This window comes from Aquarana catesbeiana, linkage group LG01 (assembly GCF_042186555.1).
Source record: "Aquarana catesbeiana isolate 2022-GZ linkage group LG01, ASM4218655v1, whole genome shotgun sequence".
Classification (NCBI taxonomy): domain Eukaryota; kingdom Metazoa; phylum Chordata; class Amphibia; order Anura; family Ranidae; genus Aquarana; species Aquarana catesbeiana.
This window is the reverse complement of record NC_133324.1, coordinates 544,178,094-544,205,664: the sequence shown is the minus strand read 5'-3', so window position 1 is coordinate 544,205,664 and position 27,571 is coordinate 544,178,094. Positions and strand designations below refer to the sequence as shown.

General features: G+C 43.2%; 1 protein-coding gene and 1 pseudogene across 4 annotated transcripts in view; both read right to left on the bottom strand.

The window, feature by feature from the left end:
* Positions 1-27,571, bottom strand: part of MFSD12 (major facilitator superfamily domain containing 12) — a 262,723-nt gene that overhangs the window by 105,162 nt on the left and 129,990 nt on the right. For all 4 annotated transcript variants that reach the window (XM_073595179.1, XM_073595186.1, XM_073595175.1 and 1 more), the window contains 2 exons: positions 8,993-9,085; positions 8,717-8,887 (listed from right to left, as the gene is read on the bottom strand). In XM_073595179.1, coding sequence (XP_073451280.1) covers positions 8,717-8,887; positions 8,993-9,085 — 264 coding nt within the window. The remainder of the gene's footprint in view (positions 1-8,716; positions 8,888-8,992; positions 9,086-27,571) is intronic.
* Positions 14,456-14,572, bottom strand: LOC141125082 (5S ribosomal RNA; annotated as a pseudogene).

The following is a 27,571-nucleotide window of genomic DNA, read 5'->3' as shown; positions in this document are numbered from 1 at the left end:
ACACCGAATCGCCATGTAGAAGCGGTTACCGCACTGACCAATCCGATGGGGGTAAATTTAGACGACTTGTAATACAAGGTGGAGGAGAATAAAATGACATGACATGCTCCGCCAATGGAGTGGGTAATATATATCGGAGCGCCATCATGCGGAGAAAAGTGATGGCACCACCCGGCAACCTGCGGCAACTCCACTGCTATGGAATAAACAAATGTTAAGGAGAAGTGAGTAGTAGTACATCAGTGGAAATCTCAAAAAGCAGAACAAAATGCTAGGTATCTATACAGTCAAATTCCATAAAAAAATAAGCGAATAAAATAAATAACAGATAAATAAAATGGATAATGGTGAGAAAAATACATAATAAAATGTACATAAGATGAAGTATACATTTCTCAAGAAATGTATATCTCAAAAACATATATTATATAGAAAATAAAATTGAAATAAAAAACATTTTTTATATGTAATATATTGTGAAACAAAAGTGAAAAATAAATATTATAAAATACAGGTTTTCTTACCCGCCTGTATATAAAACGAAAATATTAATATAAAAGTGGTGAGGTTTAAAAATCTGATGGGCATATAAAATTGCGCATACATATATACGTCCCCCACACGCAAAAATATCTGTGTGAGTGTGTATATATATATATATATATATATATATATACACATACACATACACACACACACACACACACACACACACACACACACACACACATATATATATATATATATATATATATATATATATATAATTATTATTATACAGTATTTATATAGCGCCAACAGTTTACGTAGCGCTTTACAACTTGAGGGTAGACAGTACAAATACAATACACTTTGATGCAGTAGGAATCAGAGGGCCCTGCTCCTTAGAGCTTACAATCTAAGAGGGAAGGTCAAGAGATACAAGAGGTAATAACTATGGGTGATGTGCTGATTGAGAAGATAAATGTACAGTTGTTAGGTGGGGGCCAGATAGGCTTCTCTGAAGAGATGAGTTTTCAGGGATCGTCTGAAAGTGGATAAAGCAGGAGAAAAATCGGACGGATTGGGGTAGAGCATTCCAGAGGATGGGGGAGGCTCTGGAGAAGTCCTGAAGGCGAGCATGGGATGAGGTGACAAGGGAGTTTGAGAGCAGGAGGTCTTGGGAGGAGCGAAGAGAACGATTAGGTTGGTATTTTGTGACTAGGTTAGAGATGTAGCTGGGGGCCAGGTTGTGGATGGCTTTGTAAGTTATAGTTAGTATCTTGAATTTAATTCGGTGACGGAGTGGCAGCCAATGGAGGGATTGGTAGAGGGGTGTGGCAGACGCTGAGCGGTTTGTGCGGTGGATGAGCCTGGCAGCAGCGTTCATGACGGACTGAAGTGGGGATAGCCTATTTAGAGGTAAACCAATGAGGAGGGAGAGGATTAGAAGCTTTGTGGTGACATTGGTTAGGAAGGGGGGGGGGGGGGGGGGGGAAGAGAGAAGAGAGAGAGAGAGAGAGAGAGAGAGAGAGAGAGAGAGAGAGAGAGAGAGAGAGAGAGAGAGAGAGAGAGAGAGAGAGAGAGAGAGAGAGAGAGAGAGAGAGAGAGAGAGAGAGAGAGAGAGAGAGAGAGAGAGAGAGAGAGAGAGAGAGAGAGAGATTCTTCCCACATGTTCATAAATAAGTTTGCCACGCTAGGGGCATAATTCACAGGGTGATGTAGCTTTTTAATAATATCGTTAGAAAATACTGGCCTTTTTTAAAATCTGACAGAACCCTGGCTAAGATTATTACAAAAAACCCCGGTTTATCTATAGGAGAGCACCTACTCTCAGGAACCATTTGGTCCGAAATGTTATTGATCCACCCAAGACTGTCAAACTGTTTTCCAATATGAAAGGCTTCTATAAGTGTCAAAGATGCTTGGCTTGTCGTGTCAGCAAAAAACAGCCAAGGAAGAAAGCATCTTTTAAATCCAGGACCGGGAAGGAGTATGAAATAAGAGAATTAATCACGTGCAACAGCACCCACGTGACTTATGTTATTGAATGCCCATTTCGATTGCAATATGAAGGAAGAACCACTAGGCCCCTCTGCGTACGAATCAGGGAACACATTAACCATATACGAAAGGGATTCCCTAAACATAACCTCTCTAGACACTTTGATGAATACCATAAGAGGGACCCATCTGGACTAATTTTTTATGGTATTGACACTATACATGATCACTGGAGGGGTGGAAATAAGAAGTTAAAAAGTTCCCAAAATGAAACCCAATGGATATACCGTTTAGGGTCCCTGGTACCCTGGGGTTTATCGTAGACATCAATCTGAACTGTTTATTATCCTATTTTTAAATAGTGTTTTACATGACCCTTCCCGGTTTTACCTATTTTATGTCATATCGTCCTGTTCGTTTTTAAATGCCCAGCACCTGGGATATAGATGTGTATATATGTCCTCACAAAGATATTTTTGCATGTGGGGACATATATATGTATGCACAATTTTTTATGCCCATCGCATACACTTAACAGATTTTTAAACATCACCACTTATATTTATATTTTCGTTTTATATACAGACGGGTAAGAACACCTGTATTTTTTATTATTTATTTTTCACTTTTGTTTTAGAATATATTACATATAATTTTTTTTTAAATTTGTATTTCAATTTTATTTTCTATATTACACATGTTTTTGAGATCTACATTTTTTGAGAAATGTACATTTCATCTTATACATTTTATTATATATTTTTCTCATCATTGTTCATTTATTTCTCTTCTGTTATTTATTTTATTCGCTTATTTTTTATGGAATTTGATTGTATAGATACCTAGCGTTTCGTTCTGCTTTTTTGAGGTTTCCACTGATGTACTACTACTACTCCTCACTTCTCCTTAACATTTGTTTATTCCATAGCAGTGGAGTTGCCGCAGGTTGCCGGGTGGTGCCATCACTTTTCTCCACATGATGGTGCTCCGATATATATTACCCACTCCATTGGCGGAGCATGTCATGTCATTTATTCTCCTCCACCTCGTATTACAAGTCGTCTAAATTTACCCCCATCGGATTGGTCAGTGCGTTAACTGCTTCTACCGATTCGTTGTAGTAAAAACTACCTTAACTTGATTGGCCCGAGCGGCAGCTCTATGAGCTATACAAGAACGTAAGGTGTACCATCATGGCAGCGCCTCAGATGACGTCCATGTTACAAAACGCGTAAAGCGGGACATACTTGGTACGCAACACGTCACTTCCTTTACCTGCACTTCCGGTTTACATTACTTCGGCTGCGGAACGCATGCCGGGACCACGCATCGGAACTGCGGATGTGCCTTGCATCACACTAGGTGGAGCAGTGGAACTCCTTTTGTGTGCGTTCTATTAGACAATTTTTTATGACAGACTATTATAAGGATATTCAATAAAAGACTTTGGTTCTATGGATTTACTCTATGGGGCTCGTTTTTTCCATCCATATGTGGATATCCGGTGCTGAGGAACTTGAAACCACATTGGAAAGGCTGATGGGAGCTGTGTGAACTAGAGGGATCTCGCCAAGGGGGACATCGCCATTTGGATACAGCTATCATGCCTCTTACACCTGCAGGGGTGAGGTGCTCTGGTGAGTGCAATCACAGGAGGGGGATGCGGATGGAAGAGGGGAGCACTGAAGAGTCACTTTTTATTTGTGTGTGCACAGTCCACTACTCACAGATTGTCATTTCATTGACTGTTTTGGGACTTTATTTTACATATTTTTTATTATATATATATTTTTTATTTCATATTACATTCACGCATTGTTTATACATTTTTTGTTTTTCTAGTTTTTTAGTTTTCACATCCCATTTTTCCATTTTTGTTTGGTTTTCATACACCTTTGTAGTTATTATATTTTTGGCTTGCCTTTATACACCACGGATATTTGGAGATATGTACTTATTTATATTTGGGGGGATCCACACAAGTATTTGGGGATACCATCTCAGATGATATAACACTTTTTATTCTGCGTCGCTTCATTGCTTGCATTTTATTATATTTTTGGTTGCATATGTAGGTAGACACATATACACGCCCCTACCAATTTATTATTCATATTTATTCACTTTTATTCTTCACCTTCTACATTTTTTGTTTCTTCATTTGTTGAATGGTATACTCACTTGGTTTAGTTCTGACTGTATACCATTAGTCTTCCTTTTGTAAACTATAATATTATTCACTTAGACATAGGTTTATTTACACAGAGGTTTATATCCATTTTCCACTATTCTTTGAACAGTGCCACTTCCCTTTTAGTACAGTCTTATTACCTTGGACTCCACTTGTTAGTGTCCCTTATAGGGAGGCTGCAGTTCCTTTATTTCCTAAGCGCAAAAGACTTGTTTTTTAACAAGTTAGAATATGGTTCACCTCTGTCTGCGCTGCAAGACTTTTGGTGCCCCCTTGGTGATTGATATAGGCCACCGCTGTGGCATTGTCGGATTGGATGCTGACAGGACAATCCCGTAACCTAGAAATCCAGGCCTTCAAAGCCAGACGCACTGCCCGAATCTCTAGGATATTGATGGGCAAGGCTCTTTCGGTTCTTGACCACTGTCCCTGGACAGTTGTCTTCTCTAGTGCTGCTCCCCAGCTTGAAAGGCTGGCGTCTGTCGTTACCACTTTCCAGGTAACTGGTCTGAAGGATTCTGGATTAGTAACCACCAATTGAGGCTTTGGGACAACCTTGGGGACAGCCACATTGGCAAGTCTAAAGCTTGGATCGTTTTGTTCCAAACAGATAGAATACTGATTTGCAACAGTCTCAAAAGGAACTGGGCATAGGGAATTGATTCGAATGAAGCCACTATCTTTCCTAACAACCTCATGCAAAGGCGAATGGAGGGATCTCCTTTCAACCTGACCATGCGCACTAGCTCTCTTATGGAGTTGATTTTTGCCTGAGGCAAGAACAACTTTTTCTGGGCTGTATCTATGATCAGACCCAAATAAATACTCTAGCTTTTTTAGCGGTTTTAAGGAAGACATCTCTAGGCTGAGAATCCAACCCAGACAGGTAATTGGTTGTAATGTGTATACTTTTCTCCAAACGAGCTACCGATTGGTCTATTAGCAATAGATAGTCTTTGCGTACCTAGACTGTTATGCCCTGTGTACTTAACCTGGCTAGAGGTCTGGCTAGTACCTTTGTGAACACACGGGGTGCTGTGGCTAGCCCGAAGGGCAAGGCTACAAACTGAAAGTGCTGCTGTTCTACTTCGAACCGCAGAAATCTTTGGAGAGTGGGAAATATAGGGACATGCAGATATGCATCCCTGATGTCAATAGATGCCAGAAGTTCTCCTCCTTGTAGAAACTACTGACCTGATCTACTCCATGCGAAAGGAGCGGATGTTCAGGAACTGATTTAGATTTTTAGATCTAGAACGGGTCCGACCTCTCCATTTGGTTTTGGTACTGTAAAGATGTTTGAATAAAACCCCAAACCTTGCTCTTCTGTGGGGATCTGTATGATCACCCCCTGAGCTAGTAAATCGGTTTATGCCCGAAACAAAGACTGTCTTTTCCCTGGATCTTTGGGAACGTATGATCTCAAAAAACGAGACGTGGAAACTCCCGAACTTCTAGTTTGTATCCTAGAGACACCGTGGAGATGACCCACCTGTCCTGAATTTCCTCTTCCCAGACTTCTGAGTACTGCAGAAGTCTTCCCCCGACTCTGGAGAGGGGGCGGCACCTCTTCATAATGAGGCTTTAGTATTCTGCTTTGCAGATTTCCGGCCCCAGGTCTTCTTCTGTGCCTGGGCCTGACCCTGAGGCTTTCCTCTAGAGTCTGACGGTGGAGGCCGTCGCCACTGCCTAGAGGCGGATGCCCCTGGCGCAGGGGAAAGTCAGTTTAAATGAAGGACGTTTATACTTTCTTTTGACTGGCAAAAAAGTACTCTTCCCAATAGAAATCGTCTGGATGTATTTGTCCAAATCATCCCTATGAAAAGGGAAACTAGTCAGAAGCCTTTTGCAAGGTGCTTCGGCTGACCAATTTTTTAACCACAGGGTCCTACGCATGTGTACTAGCACAAGCGCAAGGCGGGACGCCTAGTAAATAGAGTCTTTCATGGCGTCTATGGCAAAACATAGTGCCCTTGGGAGTTCGGCCAAATCACGGGCCTGTTGTGCAGGGACCTCTTTAAGGGCCTGTCTAAACTGGTCCCTTAGGGACTGACAGATGCCTATTGCCGCAACTGCAGGCTGAGTAACCGCACCTGCCGAAGAAAAAGAGGATTACAGAGGATAACAGAAATTCCAATCTTTTATCAGTTGGATCTTTAAGCATTTGTGCATTGTCTACTGGACAAGTTAGACTATTATCCACACTGGAAATCGCAGCGTCAACTGCTGGTACCTTCCATCTTTTGGTGAATTTCTCTTCCAAGGGATAGACTGCTGTGAATCTCTTTGGAGGGAGAAAATGCTTATCTGGGTGAATAAGCCTTTCTAATAATGCATGTACAGGAAACGCATGAAAAGGCTGTGAAGGTTTTAAGGAACCTAAAGAAGAAACAGAACTATCAGCTGACTCTGCTAGAGGTAGCTTGAAAGAGGCACAAACCATCTCTGTAAGAGGTTGTATCAGCAATTTCTCAGATTGCGAGGCTGAAAAAGATTCTTCCACTGTTGTTTCCTCCGCAGAGGAGTAATCAGTTTGCCTTTCTTCCTGATCACCTGAGGGTAACACCTCATCCTCTACCCACTGTTCCCTTGGTAAGGGGTGAGGTGGGGGAGGGGGATCTAACACGCTTTCTATCCTTTTGGATAGAGGATGCGATTAAAGTCGCTAATCTTCCTTCTAGGCCCTGCAGGGCGGAGGAAAAAACACATCTTGATCCACGTATACAGATGCTGAAATGTGAGAAGCAGTTGCACCACCAGTTGGTCCCAATGACTCACCCTGGCTTGCCATATCTGGTATCTCAGGCGAGGATGACAGTGTGGAGACACGACCAATTCCCAGCGCCTGGTGGAATTTTTGGTACCTTTGAGGTGTCTTTTATGGGAGCCATAGTGCTGAGCACAAAAAAAAACCCAGAGGCACGAAGTAATTGCAGACAATGCTAATAAAGTTCAGCTTTAGTGTTATAAATGTTATTTCCTGTACTGGAAATGCCTGCATAAACCTTACCTTTTCCTCGCTGCATGATATTGCTGTAACGGACAGATCCAAACTTCACCCATCATGGCGGGCTGCGTTAGCTAACCTTCAAGGACCGGGTCCCTATTATAGCGGTTACACTTCCTTGGACCTGTATAGCACCCCTCACGAAAATTTAGGTAATGTAGCACGACCAAAAAAGTCCTGGGGTCCAGCCCTACAAAGAGGTGTTACAGGCAAAACCTCGTGCTTCAAATACAAGACCCGTGTATCATCCACCTTGGCCTCAGTGGCACTTTGGTTGGACCTGGTCTATGGAAGCTGTTTAAATCCAGCAGGGATCCCTCCAGCTTGGGGCTCTTCAGAGCACATCTTCACTCGTGACCAACACCTTAGACACTGGCAAAAAAACTGAGGTACTCCTGCAAGGAGTGAACTTCCTGTATACCAGTGTCCATCACCTGAAGGTGCCTATATACCCATTAAGTTTATAACTATGGCTCTGTGTCCCATGACATACAATAAAGAAAAATAAGTTTCACCTTTGAGAACAAGCTTTGTTAAAAAAAAAAAAAAAAAAAAAAAAAACGGCTCCTAGCTTTTTAGCTGGCTCGTAGATTCAAAGCAAAATTTGTCAAGCCCTGTAAGCACTGATCAGTGTGTGTTCTGACAGGGGTGGCAGTCCCCTTGTCAGAATACAATAGCATTCTACAAGACTCTGGTCCGGACGCACCTGGAGTATGCTGTCCAGTTCTGGGCACCAGTCCTCAGGAAGAATGTACTGGAAATGGAGCGAGTACAAAGAAGGGCAACAAAGCTAATAAAGGGTCTGGAGGATCTTAGTTATGAGGAAAGGTTGCGAGCGCTGAACTTATTCTCTCTGGAGAAGAGACGCTTGAGAGGGGATATGATTTCAATTTACAAATACTGTACTGGTGACCCCACAATAGGGATAAAACTTTTTCGCAGAAGAGAGTTTAATAAGACTCGTGGCCACTCATTACAATTAGAAGAAAAGAGGTTTAACCTGAAACTACGTAGAGGGTTCTTTACTGTAAGAGCGGCAAGGATGTGGAATTCCCTTCCACAGGCGGTGGTCTCAGCGGGGAGCATTGATAGCTTCAAGAAACTATTAGATAATCACCTGAATGACCGCAACATACAGGGATATGTAATGTAATACTGACACATAATCACACACATAGGTTGGACTTGATGGACGTGTGTCTTTTTTCAACCTCACCTACTATGTAACTATGTAGCATAGCGGGAGAGATTGCGCATGAACATCGCTTGTGTTAGTACAGTGATCTCCCAGTTTTTTCGTTCAACCCAGCTAGTGTGTACCGAGCTTAAGACTGCCAATAGGTCATTCCTTCCAAAAGCAACGGCAAGTAATTAAAAGTTGCCCACAGTAGCACTAGCACGTAAGCACTGTAACTTTTGTATTTGGCACAAAATATCCTGGTCTTGAAGGGGGATAAAGCAGTCTCTGGCTAGTGTATATAACAAGATAATCCATAGAAGTATTGTGAAAATGAAGCACACATTCATGTACTTACTGAGTGAGGTCCAATGAGATCAGCTGTCATGGATAGGGAAGTGACCAAAATTGTTGCACAACCAGAGCCCAAAATTATGGCAGCTGCATAGATTGCTACTCCAAGGTCAGGTTTCAGTGCCACCCAAGCAGCAAACACTGAAATTGCCAAGAGGCCTATAAAATAGGTAACCTGTAAGACAAAAAGAAATTCAATAAGTCAAATTACACAAAAAGTACAACAGCTTTCACAGACAAAATATCAAAACACAAAATTACAGAAACTCTAAAAACTCACATTTCGTCCCATCAAAGTATTAACCGGTTTCATGAGGAATGAAGAAGCAAAGCCACTCACATACATTACTAATGGAATGGTGGCAATATAATTCTGTAGGGGGAAAAATAAATAAATAAAATACCAAAAAAGCAGCTTGGTGTAGAACCTTAAATATTATACAAATTTACATACACACGGCGGGTAAAATAAGTATTGCACACGTCACCATTTTTTTTTTAAGGTAAATATTTTTCTAAAGCTGCTTTTGACCTGCAATTTTCACCACATGGTCGATAACAACCCATGCACTCCATACATACAAATAAACCAAAACAAATAAATTCACAAATTAGGTTATGTGTAATAAAATGGAAAAAGTATTGAACATAAAGAAAGGGAGGTGCAAAAAAGCATTGAAAGCCAAGACACAAGCTGAAATCTACCAGTAATTCGAAAGCAATCCTGCCCCTTGTCAGTGCAAATTATTATCAGCTGGTTCAGTCTCAACTGATGGCCTATAAGAAGGTGTCTCATTACCAAGGTGTCACACAAGAAACATCTCATGATGGGTAAAAGCAAAGAGCTCTCAAAGTGATACTAAAGGTTTGTTTTTTATTTTCTAAATATGTTCCTTTAAGGTAGTGTACTGTTGGTTCACTTACCTTTTCCTTGGTTTTCCTTTGTAAATGCTTTTTTTCTGTGTGTGAATTTGCAACTTCCTGTTTCTCCTTTAGAAGCTTGCCCTCATCGTCAGCCGTTCTAGCAGGGGATTAGTCAGCATGCTCGCCCCCTCCCTTGGGACTACATCCCTGTGGGGAGACGCTGTGTGTGTGTTCACAGGCACGGGAGGCAGGGGGGCCATTGCGTGTCTAAGACGCTGTAGCTCTGCCTCCTGTGCCTTGCTATTGTAATCTGAATGACCATCTCAGCACAGCCCCTCCTTTACTCCGCCCCCTTTGTTGCTGAAGTGGAAGCGTGGCTCAGGTTCGTCACACAGTGAAAAAGCGGCACTGTGCATGTGCGATGCCGCTAAGCATCAAGGGAATTGTAGTTCATTTGAAGCCGTGACGTTGCTGCAGGAAGCACGCTTGAAAACCCGGAAGATGAAGAGAACATACAGAGAGAAAAGGAGGAAGTGCTGATAAAGCCTATTTATCCAACAGGTAAATAAAAAATTGATCAGATATTGCCAAAAAATGTTTTAGCTTTACAACCCCTTTAAGACCTTTGCAACCTTATTGTTGCAAAACATACTTATGGCATTGGTTACAAAATGATTGCTAAACTTCTGAATGTTCCAGTGAGCACTGTTGGGGCCATAGTCCGGAAGAGAAAAGATCATCATTTTATCATAAACTGGCTACGACCAGGTGCTCCTCGCAAGATTTGTCCAAGACCACATGGAGAGCTTCAGAAAAGACCTGGAAATAGCAGGTACACCTGTTTCAAAGAAAACAATATTTATTGCACTCAACCATGTACACGCTCACCACGCAAAACTTCATAGCTGAAGAAAAAGGATGTTGAAGCTTGTTTAATGTTTGCTGCACAACATTTAGACAAGCCTCTGAAATACTGAGAGAGACTATTGTTTGGTCAGATGAGACCAAAATTAAACTCTTTTGGGTTTCATAATACACACCATGTTTGGAGGTCAAATGGCACTGCACATCAACCCAAAAACCCTATAACAACAGTGAAGTTTGGAGGTGGGAACATCAAGGTATGGGGCTGTTTTTCAGCATAAGGTACTGGCAAACTTCATATCAGGTAATGAAGATAGATATTTCAGCAAGACAATGATAACAAACACAAAGCCAAGGAAACTCTTAATTGGTTTCAAAGGAAAAAAATAAACCAGCTAAAATGGTCCAGCCAATCAATCACCCGACTTGAATCCAACAGAAAATCTATGGAAAGAACTAAAGATCAGAGTTCATAGAAGAGGCCCAGGGAACCTTCAAGATTTGAAGACGATTTGTGTGGAAGAATGGGCCAAAATAACACCTGAGCAATGCATGCGACAAGTTTCTTCATACAGGAGGTATCTTGAAGCTGTCATTACCAACAAAGGATTTTGTATGAAGTATTAAATACATTTCAATTAGCGTGTTCAATACTTTTTCCTTGTGTCATTCCATTTTATTGCACATAGCTTACATTTCTGACCCATTTGGTTTTGGTTTCTTTGTATGTATTGATTGCATGGGTTGTTACCGACATATGGTGAAAATTCCATGTCAAAGGCACCTTTCGAAATACACTTACCAGCCACCTTATTAGGTACGCCTGTTCAATTGCTTGGTAACAAATTGCTAATCAGCCACTCACATGGCAGAGACTCAATGCATTTAGGCATGTAGACGTAGTGAAGACGACTTGCTGACGTTCAAACAGAGCATCAGAATGGGGATAAAAGGAGATTTAAGTCACTTGGGTGACGGGCTGGTCTGAGTATTTAAAAAAAAAAAAATGCTGATCTACTGGGATTTTCACACACAACTATCTCTAGGATTTACAGAGAATGGTCCGAAAAAGAGAAAATATCCGGTGAACGGTAACTGAGTGGAGGAAAATGCCCATTCAACTTAGACATCAACAAGCCTACTGGTTTGAGATGATAGAAAGGGAACAGTAACTAAAAAAAAAAAAAAAAAAAAAAAAAAAAACACTTGTTACAACCAAGGTATGCAATACCATCTCTGAACACACAACACATCGAACTTTGAAGCAAATGGGCTACAGCAGCAGACCACACCAGGGTGCCACTCTTGTCAGCTAAGAACAGGAAACTGAGGCTACAAATTCACAGAGGCTCACCAAAATTGGACAACAGAAGATTGGAAAAATAGGATTTTTATAACAGCTTACCTGTAAAATCCTTTTCTTTTGAAGTACATCACGGGACACAGAGTCCATAGTAATTACTATGTGGGTTATAGTCCACCTTCAGGTGTTGGACACTGGCACACCCTAAACAAAGTTGCCTCCCTATATAACCCCTCCCATACCGGGAGCATCTCAGTTTTGTAGCAAAGCGAAACACGTGTATACTAGAAATAGGGGACCTCTGTGTCCCTTGATGTACTTCAAAAGAAAAGGATTTTACAGGTAAGCCGTTATAAAAATCCTATTTTCTTCAATTGTACATCACGGGACACAGAGCCATAGTAATTACTATGTGGGATGTCCCAGAGCAATGCCAACTGAGCGGAGTGAGACACAACAAAAGTAGGGCACCATGAGATCAGAGGACTTATACTGCTGTCTGCAGTACACTGTGCCCAAAGGCGACATCCTCAGGTCTTTTACAACCACCTGATAGAATCTGGTAAATGTATGGATTGAAGACCAAAATTGCAGCCTTGCAGATTTGAGCCATGAAGGCTTGGTGATGCACTGCCCACGAAGAACTAACAGCCCTAGGGGAGTGCATTTTGATTTGAGAAGGTAGAAACTACCTCTTTAAACCATAAGCTAGAACGATTACTTGTCGAATCCATTTAGAATAGTAAATTTCGATACTGCCTGTCCTCTTTTAGAACCTTCAGGCAATACGAACAAAACATCAGTTTTCTGAATCTGAGCAGTTGTCTTTAAGTAGACTGCTCTCGCCACATCAAGAGAATGTAGTGATTTTTCTTCTGTAGAACAAGGTTCATATCCTGGTTTAGATAAAAACCTGATACTACCTTTGGTAAAAAGTTAGGATGGGGACGCAATACTACCTTATCCTTGAGAACAATAATATGGCTCTTTATAAGAAAAAGCAACCAATTCTGATACCCTTCTTGCAGCAGATATGGTTACCAAAAAAAAGTTTCCTTGTCAAAAAAGGACCAAGGGAATATGTCGTATGGGTCCAAAAAAAGGCTGTTTTGTAATCCTGCCAAAACTAAATTCAAGTCCAAAGGGTTCAGGGGTGATCTAACCAGGGATTAAGCCATGTTACCCCCTGAATAAAGTTACGAACCAAAGAAAGCGAAGCAAGTGGTCGTTAAAATAATATCGATAAGGCCTGTCCTTAGAAAGCACTTAAAGCCAGCTTTATTTCTTACCCCATCTGCAGAAAGTCAAGGATTCTACCTTTGACCTATTTCCTGGGGTGCAACCCCTGGTTTCACACCAGGAGACATATGCTTCCCAGACTCAATAATATAAAATTATGGAGACCGGCTCCCTTGCATTAACCAAGATAAAAACCACTGAACCCGACAGCCCATGTTTCTTCAGAGTGTGGGTCTCAATAGCCAAACCGTTAAATTTAGCGTCTGTAAAGTAGGATGGAATACCGGACCTTACGAAAGAAGGTCTGGCCGTGGCGATAGGGTCCATGGGTCCCCTACTGTCATCTTTACGATCCCTGCATACCAAGATTTCCTGGGCCCCGCTGGGGGCCACAAGAATTACAGACTTTCCTTCCTGCATGATCCTGCGAAGAAGTCATGGACGCAGGCAGAATAGGAGGGAATGCATAAATCAGTGAGAACCGATTCCACGGGAATAGCAAGGCATCTCTTCCGCATGCTAGCGGATCCTTTTTGGTCAGAAACCATGAACCAGACCAAGTCAGAAGTACAGTTAAGTCACACTTGTTTATTAATAAAAATAAAGAGGTAAATAGAGTAAGCTTAGTCAAAGCATAGCCAGAGTCCAGTAACCGAATCAGGTAGTTAGCCAAGCCAGACTTCAGTAACCAGATCGGGTAATCAGCCAGGCCAGAAGTCAGGGATCCAAGTGGAGGAACAGCAAGGAGGATAAGGAGCCAGAAGGGATGTCAGCAAGCCAGTCTTTAAACAGGAACGCAGGTTTCTTGTGATGTGACCAAGTCGAAGGCAGGAAAGAAGTGAGCTGGACGTCTTTAAGTAGGCAGGATAGACGAGCAGATCCACAACAGCTGGTTAACTGTGGAGAGAGAAGAGAGCTGGCAATTAGCCGACAGCTGAGCGGCTAGCTCAGAGAAGGAAGGGCTGAGCCAGCCCTGACAGTTTTTGACACAAAAGTTGTCGAATTCTTTGTTGAACCTGGTTGTAAACAGATCTATGTCCGGGATCTCCCATCTTTGACATATTGACAGGAAGATATTGGGGTGAAGGAACCATTCTCTCGGGAACAACTGCTGGCGACTCAAGTAGTCTACCTGCCAATTTTCTATTCCTAGAATGAAGACCGCAGATAGGCAAAGTACATTGTTTTCTGCCCAAGACAGGATATGATTCACATTTCCCTGGGCCGCATAACTTCTTGTGCCCCCTTGGTGATTACTATAGGCCATTGCTGTGGCATAGTCGGATTGAAGCCTGGCAGGACAATACCGTAAACTGAACGTTGAGGCCCTTAGAACCAACTGCTCTGCCTGAAATTCTAAGATAATGGGCAAGATCATTTCTGATCTGGGCCACGTCCGTGGTAACTGAAGGAAGGAATTTCCCCTTTGCAGATTTTTGGATATTAACCATAAACTGAGGGTCCGGCGTACCCAGCCTACAGTACCTGGAATTTCCAGGTGGTCCATCCGGGTACTAACCAGGCCCGACCCTGCTTAGCCTCCAAGATCAGACAAGATTGGGCGCTTTTTAGGGTGATGTGGCCGTAGGCTTTGGAGTCAGACACATTGGGAATCTAGAGCTTGAACCCTTTGTTCTAAGCCGAAAGGATAATGTTTTGCAGCAGATCTTTTGATCTCGACTGCTCTAACTGACAATGTCATTTCTAAAATTGAGAGTTCCTTTTTTCACAAACCCTTTTATTCCATTCCGTATTTTTATCATTTACCCAAAATCCACAAAAATCAACAAAATCGCCCCAGTAGGCCAATTGTGGCCTCTATGGACAGTATCACCTCGGGCTTCAGCCAATATGTAGATCGTTATCTACAACCCATAGTCCTACAACTCCAGTCCTACATCCGGGATGAGACGCACCTTCTGGAACTCCTCTCACCTTACACCTGAGAACCCTCTTACACCTGGTTATCGCTAAGTTCATTATACACTTCCGTTCCCCACAATTTTGGTATTATGGCTCTTGAACATTTTCTTTCCACAGAACCGCTATTAAACTCCCACCAGGCCACCTTTATAATAGAAGCCACCAAGTTTTACTTAACGCATAACTATTTTACATTCAGTGGAGACTTCTATTTACAGCTACAAGGCACGGCGATGGGGGCTATCCCCTAGACCTTATAGATCCTTTCATTGCACTTTGCAATAGTAACACTTATGGATTATCTTTCACACACGAAAGTAATCAGACTTCCTTAGCTTTTCTGGATCTGGAACTCCGACATGATGACCATGAAATATATGCCAAGAATTACACCAAGCCCACCAGTGGCAACTCATATCTTCACTTCAAAAGCTGCCACTACCCACCATGGATAAAAAACATCCTTAAAGGCCAGTTTTGTCGACTCAGACAGAATTGCACTAGGGATGTCGACAATATTGAATCCAGCATACATCTCAAAAACAAATTCTCAGAGAAGGAATACCCTGCAAGTATAGTAGAAGAAGCCTATGAACTATATCTTCATGGGAAACCTTCACGTCCTAATTCTTCCCCTACAGATTGTCCCACCTGTTTTGTTACGACTTTCCATTCCCAACATAAAAAGATGAAGAATGTCCTAATGCTTCAGCAGGATCTTCTCCAAGACCCCCACCTCAAATCCATTCTCCCCACATATCCACGTGTTACTTACCGAAGAGCCCCAAACCTCAAAAATAAAATTGCTCCTAGCAAATTGAAAACCACTCCTACCTTTCCGCCTATCATTACGCTTATCACTCTGGTAGGGATGTACCAACGCCACAAGAAACTTTGTAAAATGTGCCATTTGTTCAGCATGGCCAAAAATCTTTCTCCACCAAAGGCCATATCTACTTTCTAAAAGACCACGTGGTATATGGCCTAACCTGCCCCTATGGCCTCACATACGTTGGCCGTAACATTCGGCCCCTCAGACAGCGCTTTGGGAAGCATAGGAGGTTCACTGAGGGTGGCACAGACCCCCACATTGTGCCCAGACATTTTGCCATGGTCCACAAGGGTTCCACTCTTGGGTTATCTGTTTGGGTTATAGAACAGATCCCTAGGTCTCTCCAGCTTGCCAAAAGGTTTAAGAAACTGTGTGCGAGAGAGACCTATTGGATCTATCGTTTGGATGTTCTCACACCTGGAGGCATCAATGAGTATTGAAACATCTGCAATTCTGTGATATTTTTCTGTATATGCTTGTGTGTTTTTTTCCATGGGTATACTACTAGTGTATTATATGATATAATTGTGCGCATACCTGAGTGCGTGCACACATTCTTTTCCAGCCCCTCTCCTCCCTTTTCCTTCCACCTTACCTCCTTTGTTCCCATTTCCGTTGTTCCCCCAACTTCTTCTCCCCCCACCCCCATTACTCCCCTATTTCTCGCGCCCCCCCCTTTTTTCCCTCCCTCTTTCCTTTTTTCTAAAAAGATTGGTCCCCCACGCTCTTCATATAATATCCCTTTAGAGGGATATACACTATAGCCTCTTCCCAGTCCCCCTTTTTTAACTAAAACACACATACTACTACTACACATATCAGGTCTTAGTTTGTATATGTGTGTATACATAACTTTATATACATTTTAATCATTCATTTTTAACTTTCTTTTCAGTTACCCATGCTTTTATCAATAGTCCGTTTATACTATAGTCCACTTTTTAATTTATTTCATCCCTAGTACCAGACATCTATTCTATGATTTCATTCCAATCATGTCCCCTTTGCCGTCATGTCACTCACGGTTTGCTGACTCAGGAAACACGTCGCATAGTGTGTGACGTCATCGCTCCTCGCCTGGATCACCGTTTGCTCTCCAAGCCTCACTCCGGTATTCCTCCATCGCTGCTGGCCAGTGTATTCAGCGCACTGAAGACCAGTCTAATGACACACATCCATGGCCAGGAAGATTGACCTCACTGACCCCTTCAGTTACATTTGGGACACCCACATGCCTTTTTAACTCAACCTAAATGTGAGTGTAATTCTTGTTGCTGCTTGTTTTATTAAAATTGTTTTTAAGTCTGCACCCAGAGGCACCTCCGTTTCCTTGTTTTTTCAGTGTCCTTTGGGAATATGGTTTCCACTCCCACCGGAAGGCTGCCTTGAATGTGGGCTTCACACACCATCATTACCATTGACTTTTATGCATATCATCATGGACTGTTACCATTCCATTTCTCCAAACCCTGTTTTAGTTCCACCATAGGATAAAGTGAGAAAACTTTTTAGGAGGGAAAAGAATGCTTATCTGGGTGATCCTCTCAGATACAAAAAAGGCTTTTCCAGCAATGAATGGGCAGGAAAAGGCATGCACAGCTTGAGGAGGCTTTAGCAAACCCAAACACTCAGTTAAGGGTACATCATTGTGGAACGGACCATTCGGAAAGAAATTGCACCATCAATCTAAATATTGAAACTGCTGATTCTCCCACATTTGACACCTCAGATAAGGAGTCATTAGCCTCTTCATGGTCCCTTAAGGGAATTCGTCTTCTGCCGCCCCTAGTTCCTCATTTTGAGAGTCCTGGGCAATGGAAGAGAATCTGTCGCATTTTGACCCACACTGGGATGCGATTAAAATAGCTAAACTTTTTTTTTTTTTTTTTTTTCAAAAAACCTATCATGGCTGAGGAAAAAAGATTTTTAGTAAAATAAACAGGGGCTGAAGTGTTGAAAACAGTTGCAAACGTTTCATGGCCCCGATGCTCACTCTGACCAGCCACCCCCTCTCAGGGGAGGATGCCATTTGTAGAGATGAGTAGGCTTTCCAGAGCTTGAGGGTAACCCTTTTAGCTCTTTTTTGGGGGTGTTTCAACCCCCCCTTCTGACCTTAGCCCGATGCACAAAGCAGACGAAATCGCATCCACTGCTTGAGCAATAGTCCAGCCACTGACGCTGCTGTTAATGCTCAGCCTGATGCAAATAGTAAATGTGTCAAATAGGAAAGGCTTGTGTCGCCAAAACCTCTTTCATGTTACTCTTTGCTCTTATGTCTCTCTGACAATTTTGCAGCCAGCACAATTGGAGTTTTTTTTTTTTTTAAACACACTCCTGCGTTGGAGGACGCCAACGCTGCGCTAAGCCCTGCCCCCCTTTCTCTTTAAAAAAAAAAAGTTTTTCCATGCGAAAACGGGTCTCTGATCTGACGGGATCGGCCTGTGAGTGAGGGAGGGATGGCGTGGAGGAGACCTGGAAGCCGCCGCCGCCGAGTAGGGGCGGTGAAAGAAAATGGCATTGCCAATCGTTTTTAGTTCTCCCTTATACTCAGCCTCATGAAGAGGGGAAGAGTTCAGCCCACGTGGGGGTGTCTGGAGGAAGCAAAACCCCCAAAACTTACCGGAGGTCTGCCTGCTAGCCGGAGGAAAAAAAAACAAAAACAAAAACAAAAAAAAGTCTGCTGCTTCTGTGACACCGTGATCTCTGAGCAAAGCATGAGAAGGCACGTGCTCCATACAGCCCCCAGTGGTGACACTTAGGCATGACAACAGTTACTTTAACCGCTTCAGCTCCGGAAGATTTTACCCCCTTCCTGACCAGAGCATTTTTGGCGATTTGGCACTGCGTCGCTTTAACTGACAATTGCACGGTCATGCGACGTGGCTCTCAAACAAAATTGATGTCCTTTTTTTCCCACAAATAGAGCTTTCTTTTGGTGGTATTTGATCACCTCTGCGATTTTTATTTTTTGCGCTACAAACAAAATAAGAGCGACAATTTTGAAAAAAAACACATTATTTTTTACATTTTGCTATAATAAATATCCCCCAAAAATATATAAAAAAAACATTTTTTTCCTCAGTTTAGGCCGATATATATTCTTCTACATATTTTTGGTAAAAAAAAAAAAAAAAAAAAAAAAAATCGCAATAAGCGTTTATTGATTGGTTTGCGCAAAAGTTATAGCGTTTACAAAATAGGGGATAGTTTTATGGCATTTTAATTAATCATTTTTTTTTTTTTTTTTTTACTAGTAATGGCGGCGATCAGCGATTTTTATTGTGACTGCGACGTTATGGCGGACATGTCGGACATTTTTGACACATTTTTGGGACCACTGTCATTTATACAGCAATCAGTGCGATTAAAAATGCACTGATTACTGTGTAAATGACACTGGCAATGAAGGGGTTAACCACTAGAGGGCGGGGAGGGGTTAAGTATGTCCTAGGGGAGTGATTCTAACTGTAGGGGGGATGGGCTGTGTGTGTCACTACGCTGATCACTGCTCCCGATGACAGGGAGCTGTGATCAGTGACACTTGTCACTAGGCAGAACCGGGAGATGCTGTTTACATCAGCATCTCCCCGTTCGTCCCCTCCGTGAGGCGATCGCAGGTATCCCGCGGCAATCGAGACCGCGGGATCCGCGACCCGACTCACGGAGTTCCCGGGCCGGCGCGCATGCAATGGCACAGCGGGGAATTCAAATGGATGTACCCGTAAGTCCATTTGCCAAGTTGTGCCATTCTGCCGACGTACATCGGCGTGCGCCGGTCGGGAAGTGGTTAAAGGAGACATTTCATAAGAAAATTTAAAAATTCCTTAGAAAACTCCACGTACCTTTCCCGCCGCAGGGTTTTCTGTGGTAAAACCAACAGACCCAATCTTCACCCTTCACGGTGGGTTTCGTTAACAAACCTTCAGGAACCGGGGACCCTCGGGGAACCCACAATACTGGACCTGTACTAGCACCCCGCCAGTAAAACTTTATGGCCTTAATACCAAAAGTACTGCGGGGTCCAGCTTTCAAAAAAAAAAAAAAAAAAAGACGCGTTTTCAAGCAAATCCTCGTTTCTTCGGATACGAGGCCCAGGCACCATTCAATTTGGCCTAAAACACAGTGAATGGATCCGGCTGCATAGCTAGCCCCAGCAAGGATTGCTCCAGTGGAGCTCAGCACAGCACATCTTCACTCGTAACCAACACCTTAGACACTGGCGATAAAACTGAGATGCTCCTGGTATGGTTATATGGGAGGCAACTTCCTGTTTAGAGTGTGCCAGTGTCCAGCACCTGAAGGTGGACTATAACCCACGTAGTAATTACTATGGCTATGGCTCTGTGTGCCGTGATGTACGATTAAAGAAAAAGCTGCCTGGTCTGAGGAGTTTCAATTTCAGCTGCGACATTCAGATGGGTAGGGTCAGAATTTGGTGTAAACACCACAAAAGCATGCATCTATCCTGCCTTGTATCAGCGGTTCAGGCTGGTGGTGGTTTAATGGTGTGGGGGGGTTTTTTTGGCACACTTTGGGCCCCTTAGTACCAATTGAGCATCGTTCAAATGCCATGACCTACCTGAGTATTGTTGCTCACCATGTGCATCTCTTTAGGTCTACAGTGTACCCATCTTCTGATGGATACTTCCAGCAAGATAATGCACCATGTCACAAAGCTCAAATCATCTCACCACTGGTTTCTCAAACATGGCAATGAGTTCACTATACTCATATGTAGGGCTGAAACAACTAATCGATTAATCGACAACTAATAGATTATGAAATTAATCGAATACTATTTTCATAATCGATTAATCAGCCAGTAACATAATGGGGTTAAAAAAAAAAAAAAAAAAAAAAACTAAAATGAGCCCTTTATAGTACAAAAATAGCAAATAATCTCTACTGTAACTAAATTTAGTTGGTCTACCTGACTGTGGTTTGGTTTCAACAGAACCCCTCATTTTCCACTTCTTGATTAGAGTTTGAACACTGCTGATTGGCATTCTCAATTCCTTGGATATCTTTTTATATCCCTTTCCTGTTTTATACAGTTCAACTACCTTTTCCCGCAGATCCTTTGACAATTCGATTTGACCCCACTAACGATTCGAAAATCGGACAAACGTTCTTAAAATGACATTTTTTGTCATTTGTCGGGGGAAAACATTGTTTTTTTAACCACTTCAATACCCGCCTATAGTAAAATGACTTCCTCTACTTTGTGGGGTGATATCTGAATGCTTGCAGCTAGATGCATCATTCAGATATCATTCTTTTCAGCCGCCGATTCTGTGCACGATAAGAACGATCATAGCGGCAGCGCCGCCGCTTGATCGTTCTTATAGGCGACCGGAGGGGACGCCCCCCCTCCCGCCGCCATCCGGTGCTTCTCCGGGCTCTCCCGTGCCATCGGGGGCCCGGAGAATGAATCAGCCGGCGCCTGATGTTGACGATAGAGATGACTGGTGAACAGATGCTCACCAGTCATCTCTATGACCGTAGGAGGCCCGGGAGTGTCGTTATGACGTCACGGCCGGGTACCCGGAAATAACCGAAGCCGCGATCGCGGCTGTCAGCATGAGATCGGTGAATTTTTTTTTCCGATCTCATGCTTTACAGCCTAGAGGAGAGATGTGGGGTCTTATTGACCCCACATCTCTCCATATAGAGGACCTGCCACATAGATTCCTATTACAAGGGATGTTTACATTCCTTGTAATAGGAATAAAAGTAATAAAAAAAAAAATGTTAAAGAAAGTGTAAAAATAAAAAAAAATGAAGTAAAAAAAAATTAAAATAAAAAAAAAAAAAAAAAAAAATTAAAACGCCCCTGTCCCCGGTAGTTCGCGCTCAGAAGCGAACGCACACGCAAGTCCCGCCCACATATGTAAACGCCGCTCAAACCACACATGTGAGGCATCGCCGCGTGCGTTAGGGCGTGTGCAACAATTCTAGCACTAGACCTCCTCTGTAACTCTAAACTGGTAACCTGTAAAAAAATTTTAAACCATCACCTATGGAGATTTTTAAGTAATGAAGTTTGGCGCCATTCCATGATTGTGCGCAATTTTAAAGCGTGACATGTTAGGTATCTATTTACTCGGCGTAACATTGTCTTTCACATTATACAAAAAAATTGGGCTGGCTTTACTGTTTTGTTATTTTTTAATTCATGAAACCGTTTTTTTCCAAAAAAAAGGCGTTTGAAAAATTATTGCGCAAATACCGTGTGAGATAAAAAGTTGCAATGACCGCCATTTTATTCCCTAGGTTGTCTGCTAAAAAAACATATATAATGTTTGGGGGTTCTGAGTAATTTTCTAGCAAAAAAATGATGATTTTTACATGAAGTAGAGAAGTGCCAGAATAGGCCCGGTATTGAAGCGGTTAAATAAAAAATAGCTCTCCGAGTCTGATATTTACCAGATTCAACCTTTAATAGTACCCTGTTTCCCCGAAAATAAGACCTAGCGTGACTGTCGGTGATGGCTGCAATATAAGCCCTACCCCCCAAATAAGCCCTAGTTAAAGTCTTTGTAGGTCTTATTTTCAGGGTAGGTCTTATTTTCGGGGAAACAGGGTATATACAGTATATCTCCTCTAATAGTATGTACAGAATATCTCTTCTGTCTGTTCTCAGAGTGGATTAGATATTTTGCTCCCTAACCACATAGTTGGTTATTTATATTTACCACTGCATAGAGATATTTAAGAATACATTGCCTTTTTTTAAAAACTTTACATATTAACTAAATTATACACTATATACTTTTTTAAAGGTTATTAACCGATTAATCGAAACAATAAATCGGCCAACTAATCGATTATGACAATAATGGTTAGTTGCAGCCCTACTCATATGGCCTCCACAGTCACCAGATCTCAATCCAATAGAGCACCTTTGGGATGTGGCAGAACGAGAGATTCGCAACATGGATGTGCAGCCAACAAATCTGCAGCAACTGTGTGATGCGATCATGTTAATATGGACCAAAATCTCTGAGGAATGTTTCCAACACCTTGTTGAATCTATGCCACGAAGAATTAAGGCAGTTTTGAAGGCAAAAAGGGGTCCAACCTAGTACTAGCAAGTGGGTGTATATTTACCTAGAAAAATGGTGACGCATTCAGTACTTATTTTACCCGCTGTATATACACCATAGTTTGTGTACTCTAACTTTCCTAGAGACTAAATAATATGCACTGATTAGGGTTATTTTTAAAGAAATGTAGCAGAATACATTGTGACCTATATTAACAAAGATTATTCATTTTCAAAGTTTTATAACAGAAACAAAGAAAATTAGGATTTTTAAAACAGTTTACCTGTAAAATCCTTTTCTTGGAGTACATCATAGGACACAGAGCCTTAAGTATTTACTTAGTGGGTTATAGCTACCTTCAGGTGTTGACAATGGCACACCCAATACAGGAAGTTGACCCCCCTTATATAACCCCTCCTCCTTCCAGGAGTATCTCATTTTTTGTAGCCAATATAAGCAATATACTTACACCCCATAAAAAGAGGGGCGGAACCTCTGTGTCCTATGATGTACTCCAAGAAAAGGATTTTACAGGTAAGCCGTTTTAAAAAATAGGATTTTTTAAAACAGCTTACCTGTAAAATCCTTTTCTTTCGAAGAACATCACGGGACACAGAGCCACAGTAATTACTGATGGGTTATATAGGTATCACTGGTGATTGGACACTGGCACACCCTATCAGGAAGTTCAACCCCCTATATAATCCCTCCCCCTTGCAGGGATACCTCAGTTTTGTAGCCAAGCAATATAGTGTATTAGAAGAGGGGCGGGACCTCTGTGTCCCGTGATGTCCTTCGAAAGAAAAGGATTTTACAGGTAAGCTGTTTTAAAAAATCCTATTTTCTTTCTCGAACATCACGGGACACAGAGCCACAGTAATTACTGATGGGATGTCCCAGAGCAATGCTACCTGAGGGGGGGGAACCACGACCAAGTAGGGTGCAATTAGACCTGAGGACCCTGTACCGCTGCCTGCAGCACACTACGCCCAAAGGCGATATCCTCATGCCTTCTCACATCCACCTGATAGAATCTGGTGAATGTATGAACTGAAGACCAGGTTGCGGCCTTGCAGATTTGAGCCATAGAGGCCCGGTGATGCACTGCCCAAGAAGCACCAATAGCCCTTGTGGAATTTGCCCTGATCTGAAACGGAGGAATCTTCTGTTTCAAACCGTCAGCTTGAATGATCAACTGTCGAATCCATTTAGAAATGGTAGCTTTTGACGCTGCCTGTCCTCTATTGGGACCCTCTGGCAGCACAAACAAAACATCCGTCTTGCGGATCTGAGTAGTTGCCCCTAGATAGGCCTTAACTGCTCTTACTACATCCAACGAATGTAGAGATCTCTCTTCCGGAGAACAGGGATCTGGAAAAAAGGAAGGTAGAACAATGTCTTGGTTTAAATGAAAATCAGAAACCACCTTCGGTAAAAAACTAGGATGAGGGCGTAGTACCACTCTATCCTTGTGTATAATCAAATAAGGCTCCTTACAGGAAAGAGTGCTAATTCTGATACTCTTCTAGCAGAAGAGATGGCCACCAGAAAAATTAATTTCCTTGTCAACAAGACCAAAGGAATCTGACTTATTGGTTCAAGAGGCTGTTTCTGTAACACAGCCAGGACCAAATTCAAGTCCCAGGGGTTTAGGGGCGCTTTAACCGGAGGATTAAGACGCATCACCCCCTGCATAAAGTTTCGGACCAAAGAATGCGAAGCAAGTGGCCGCTGAAATAATACTGATAAAGCAGAGACCTGGCCCTTGATGGTACTCAAGGCCAGCTTCATCTCTAATCCCATCTGTAGAAAATCAAGGATTCTACCTATGACATATTTCCTGGGATGCCAACCTCTGGATTCACACCAGGTTATATAAGCCTTCCAGACTCTATGATAAATCATCCTGGAAGCTGGCTTCCTTGCATTAATCAAGGTAGATATGACAGGACCTGAGAGCCCACGACTCTTCAGAACGTGGGTCTCAATAGCCAAACCGTCAAATTTAGCATTTGTAAGGCAGGATGGAACACTGGACCTTGAGATAACAGGTCTGGGCGTACCGGTAGGGTCCACGGGGAACCCACCGTCATCCTTACTATTTCTGCATACCAAGTCCTTCTGGGCCAAGCGGGGGCCACCAGAAGTACCGACTTCCTTTCCTGCCTGATCCTGCGAAGGAGTCGTGGTAGTAGCAGAATAGGCGGGAATGCGTAAATCAGTGAGAACTGATGCCACGGAATCACCAACGCATCCGTCCCGCATGCAAGAGGATCTTTTGTCCTTGCCACAAATCTGTCTATCTTTTTGTTGAATCGGGATGCAAAGAGATCTAAATCTGGAACCCCCCATCTTTGGCATATGGCCCAAAAGACGTCGGGATGCAGAGACCATTCCCCTGGAAGTAACTGCTGGCGACTTAGATAGTCCGCCTGCCAATTTTCTATTCCCGGGATGAAAACTGCCGATATGCATGGCACATGCATCTCTGCCCAGACTAAGATCTGGTTCACCTCTTTTTGAGCAGCTCGGCTCCGGGTGCCTCCCTGATGATTGACATAAGCCACTGCTGTGGCATTGTCGGACTGGATCCTGACCGGACAACCCTGTAGCCTGATAGTCCAGGCTTTTAGAACTAGATGTATCGCCCGGATCTCCAGAATGTTGATGGGTAAGGTCCTCTCTGTCTTGGACCATACCCCTTGGACCGCAGCCTGTTCCAGAACTGCTCCCCAACCTGACAGACTGGCATCTGTTACCACCGTCCAGGTAACCGGTAGAAAGGATTTCCCCTTCTGCAGGTTTTCGGGTATGAGCCACCAATTGAGGCTCTGACGCACCGCATGCGACAGGTGCATCGGAAAGTCTAATGCCTGAACCTTCTTGTTCCAGGTCGACAGAATACTGTGTTGCAGCATTCATGAGTGAAACTGAGCATAGGGAACTGCTTCGAATGAAGACACCATCTTCCCTAGTAGCCTCATACAAAGGCGGACTGAGGGACCCTTCTTGGTCCTTACTGTCAGAATCAGCTCTCTCAAAGCAGTGATCTTTGCCTGGGGTAGAAATATTTTCTCCTGGCTTGTATCTATAATCAGACCTAAATACTCCAGTCTTCTTACTGGTTTTAGGAAAGACTTTTCTAAGTTGAGGATCCAACCCAGGTGTTCTAGATACCTGACCGTGGTCCTCAAGTTTCCATTCAAAGAGGCTACCGACCGGTCTATCAAGAGCAGGTCGTCTAGGTATGCTATGACAGCTATACCCTGAGCCCTTAATCTGGCCAGAGGAGGAGCCAAGATCTTTGTGAACACTCGAGGTGCAGTGGCTATCCCGAAAGGCAGAGCCACAAACTGGAAATGGCGCCCTCCTACCTCGAAGCGCAGAAACTTCTGATGAGCAGGAAAAATGGGCACATGCAGATATGCATCTCTGATGTCTATTGATGCCAGAAATTCTCCTCCCTGCAGGGTGGGAACTACTGTTCGAATTGATTCCATGCGGAAGGATTGAATCCTTAGGAATCGGTTCAGATCCCTTAAGTCCAAAATGGGCCTGACATCCCCATTTGGCTTTTGGACCGTAAAAAGGTTGGAATAGAAGCCCAATCCCTGGTCCTTTGCGGGAACTATCATAATGACCTCCTGCGACAAAAGTCGCTCTAACGCTAGAAGGAGCGACTGCTTCTTCTCTGGGTCTCTGGGAACATTTGATCTGAGGAACCAAGGAGAAGGGAATTCCTGAAACTCCAGCTTGTACCCTAAGGTTACCGTGGAGACTACCCATCTGTCCTGGAAGTCCTCGTGCCAGAGCTCTGAGAACTGTCGCAGTCTTCCCCCCACTCGAGTGAGCGGGGGCGCCCCCTCATGCAGAGGGGTCTTAGTGTTTTGCCTAGTAGGCTTCTTTCCCCAGGACTTCTTTTGTCCCTGGGGTTGACTCTTGTCTCTGGACCCCGATGGAGGCGGCCGTCGAGACTGCCTGGAGGCTGAAGCCCCCGGCGCTGAGGAAAGAGTCCGTTTGAAAGAGGGACGCTTACTCTTCTTCTTGACAGGTAAGAGTGCTTTTCCCACAAGAGATTCTCTTGATATAGTTATCCAAGTCCTCTCCAAACAACCTTGCACCACGAAATGGAAACCCAGCCAGTAGCTTCTTACATGGTGCTTCAGCTGACCAATTTTTCAACCATAGGATTCTACGTATATGCACCAACCCCAGTGAAAGACGGGAGGTTTGCACGATAGAATCTCTAATGGCGTCAACCACAAAGCATAAGGCCGCTGGAAGGTTAGCAAACCCCTGGGCCTGCTGTTCAGGTAATACTTTGATGACCTGCTTAACATGGTCTCTTAAGTATTGACAGACTCCAATCGCTGCTACTGCAGGTTGGGCCACTGATCCTGCTAAGGAGAAAACATCCTTCAATAGGGATTCCATCCTTTTATCTACAGGATCCCTGAGCATCTGAGCATTGTCTACAGGACAAGTCAGGCTATTATTTACGGAGGAAATGACGGCATCAATAGCCGGTATTCCCCACATTTTAATAAACTTTTCTTCCATCGGATAAAGATCTGCCTGAACGGCTATCTTGAGAGATGGTGGCCATTAGGCCGCAGAGCCCGGGTGGTATAACCACTTTCTAGACCCCTGTGGCCCCTCTCTAGCCTGGGGGGGAACATTCAAACATGAGAAATCCCCCTTTCCACCTTACCTGTTTGCAGCCTGCTTGAGACCCTGGGACATAAACAGCGATTACAACACCTGAGACAGAGTCAGCATGTGTAGGTT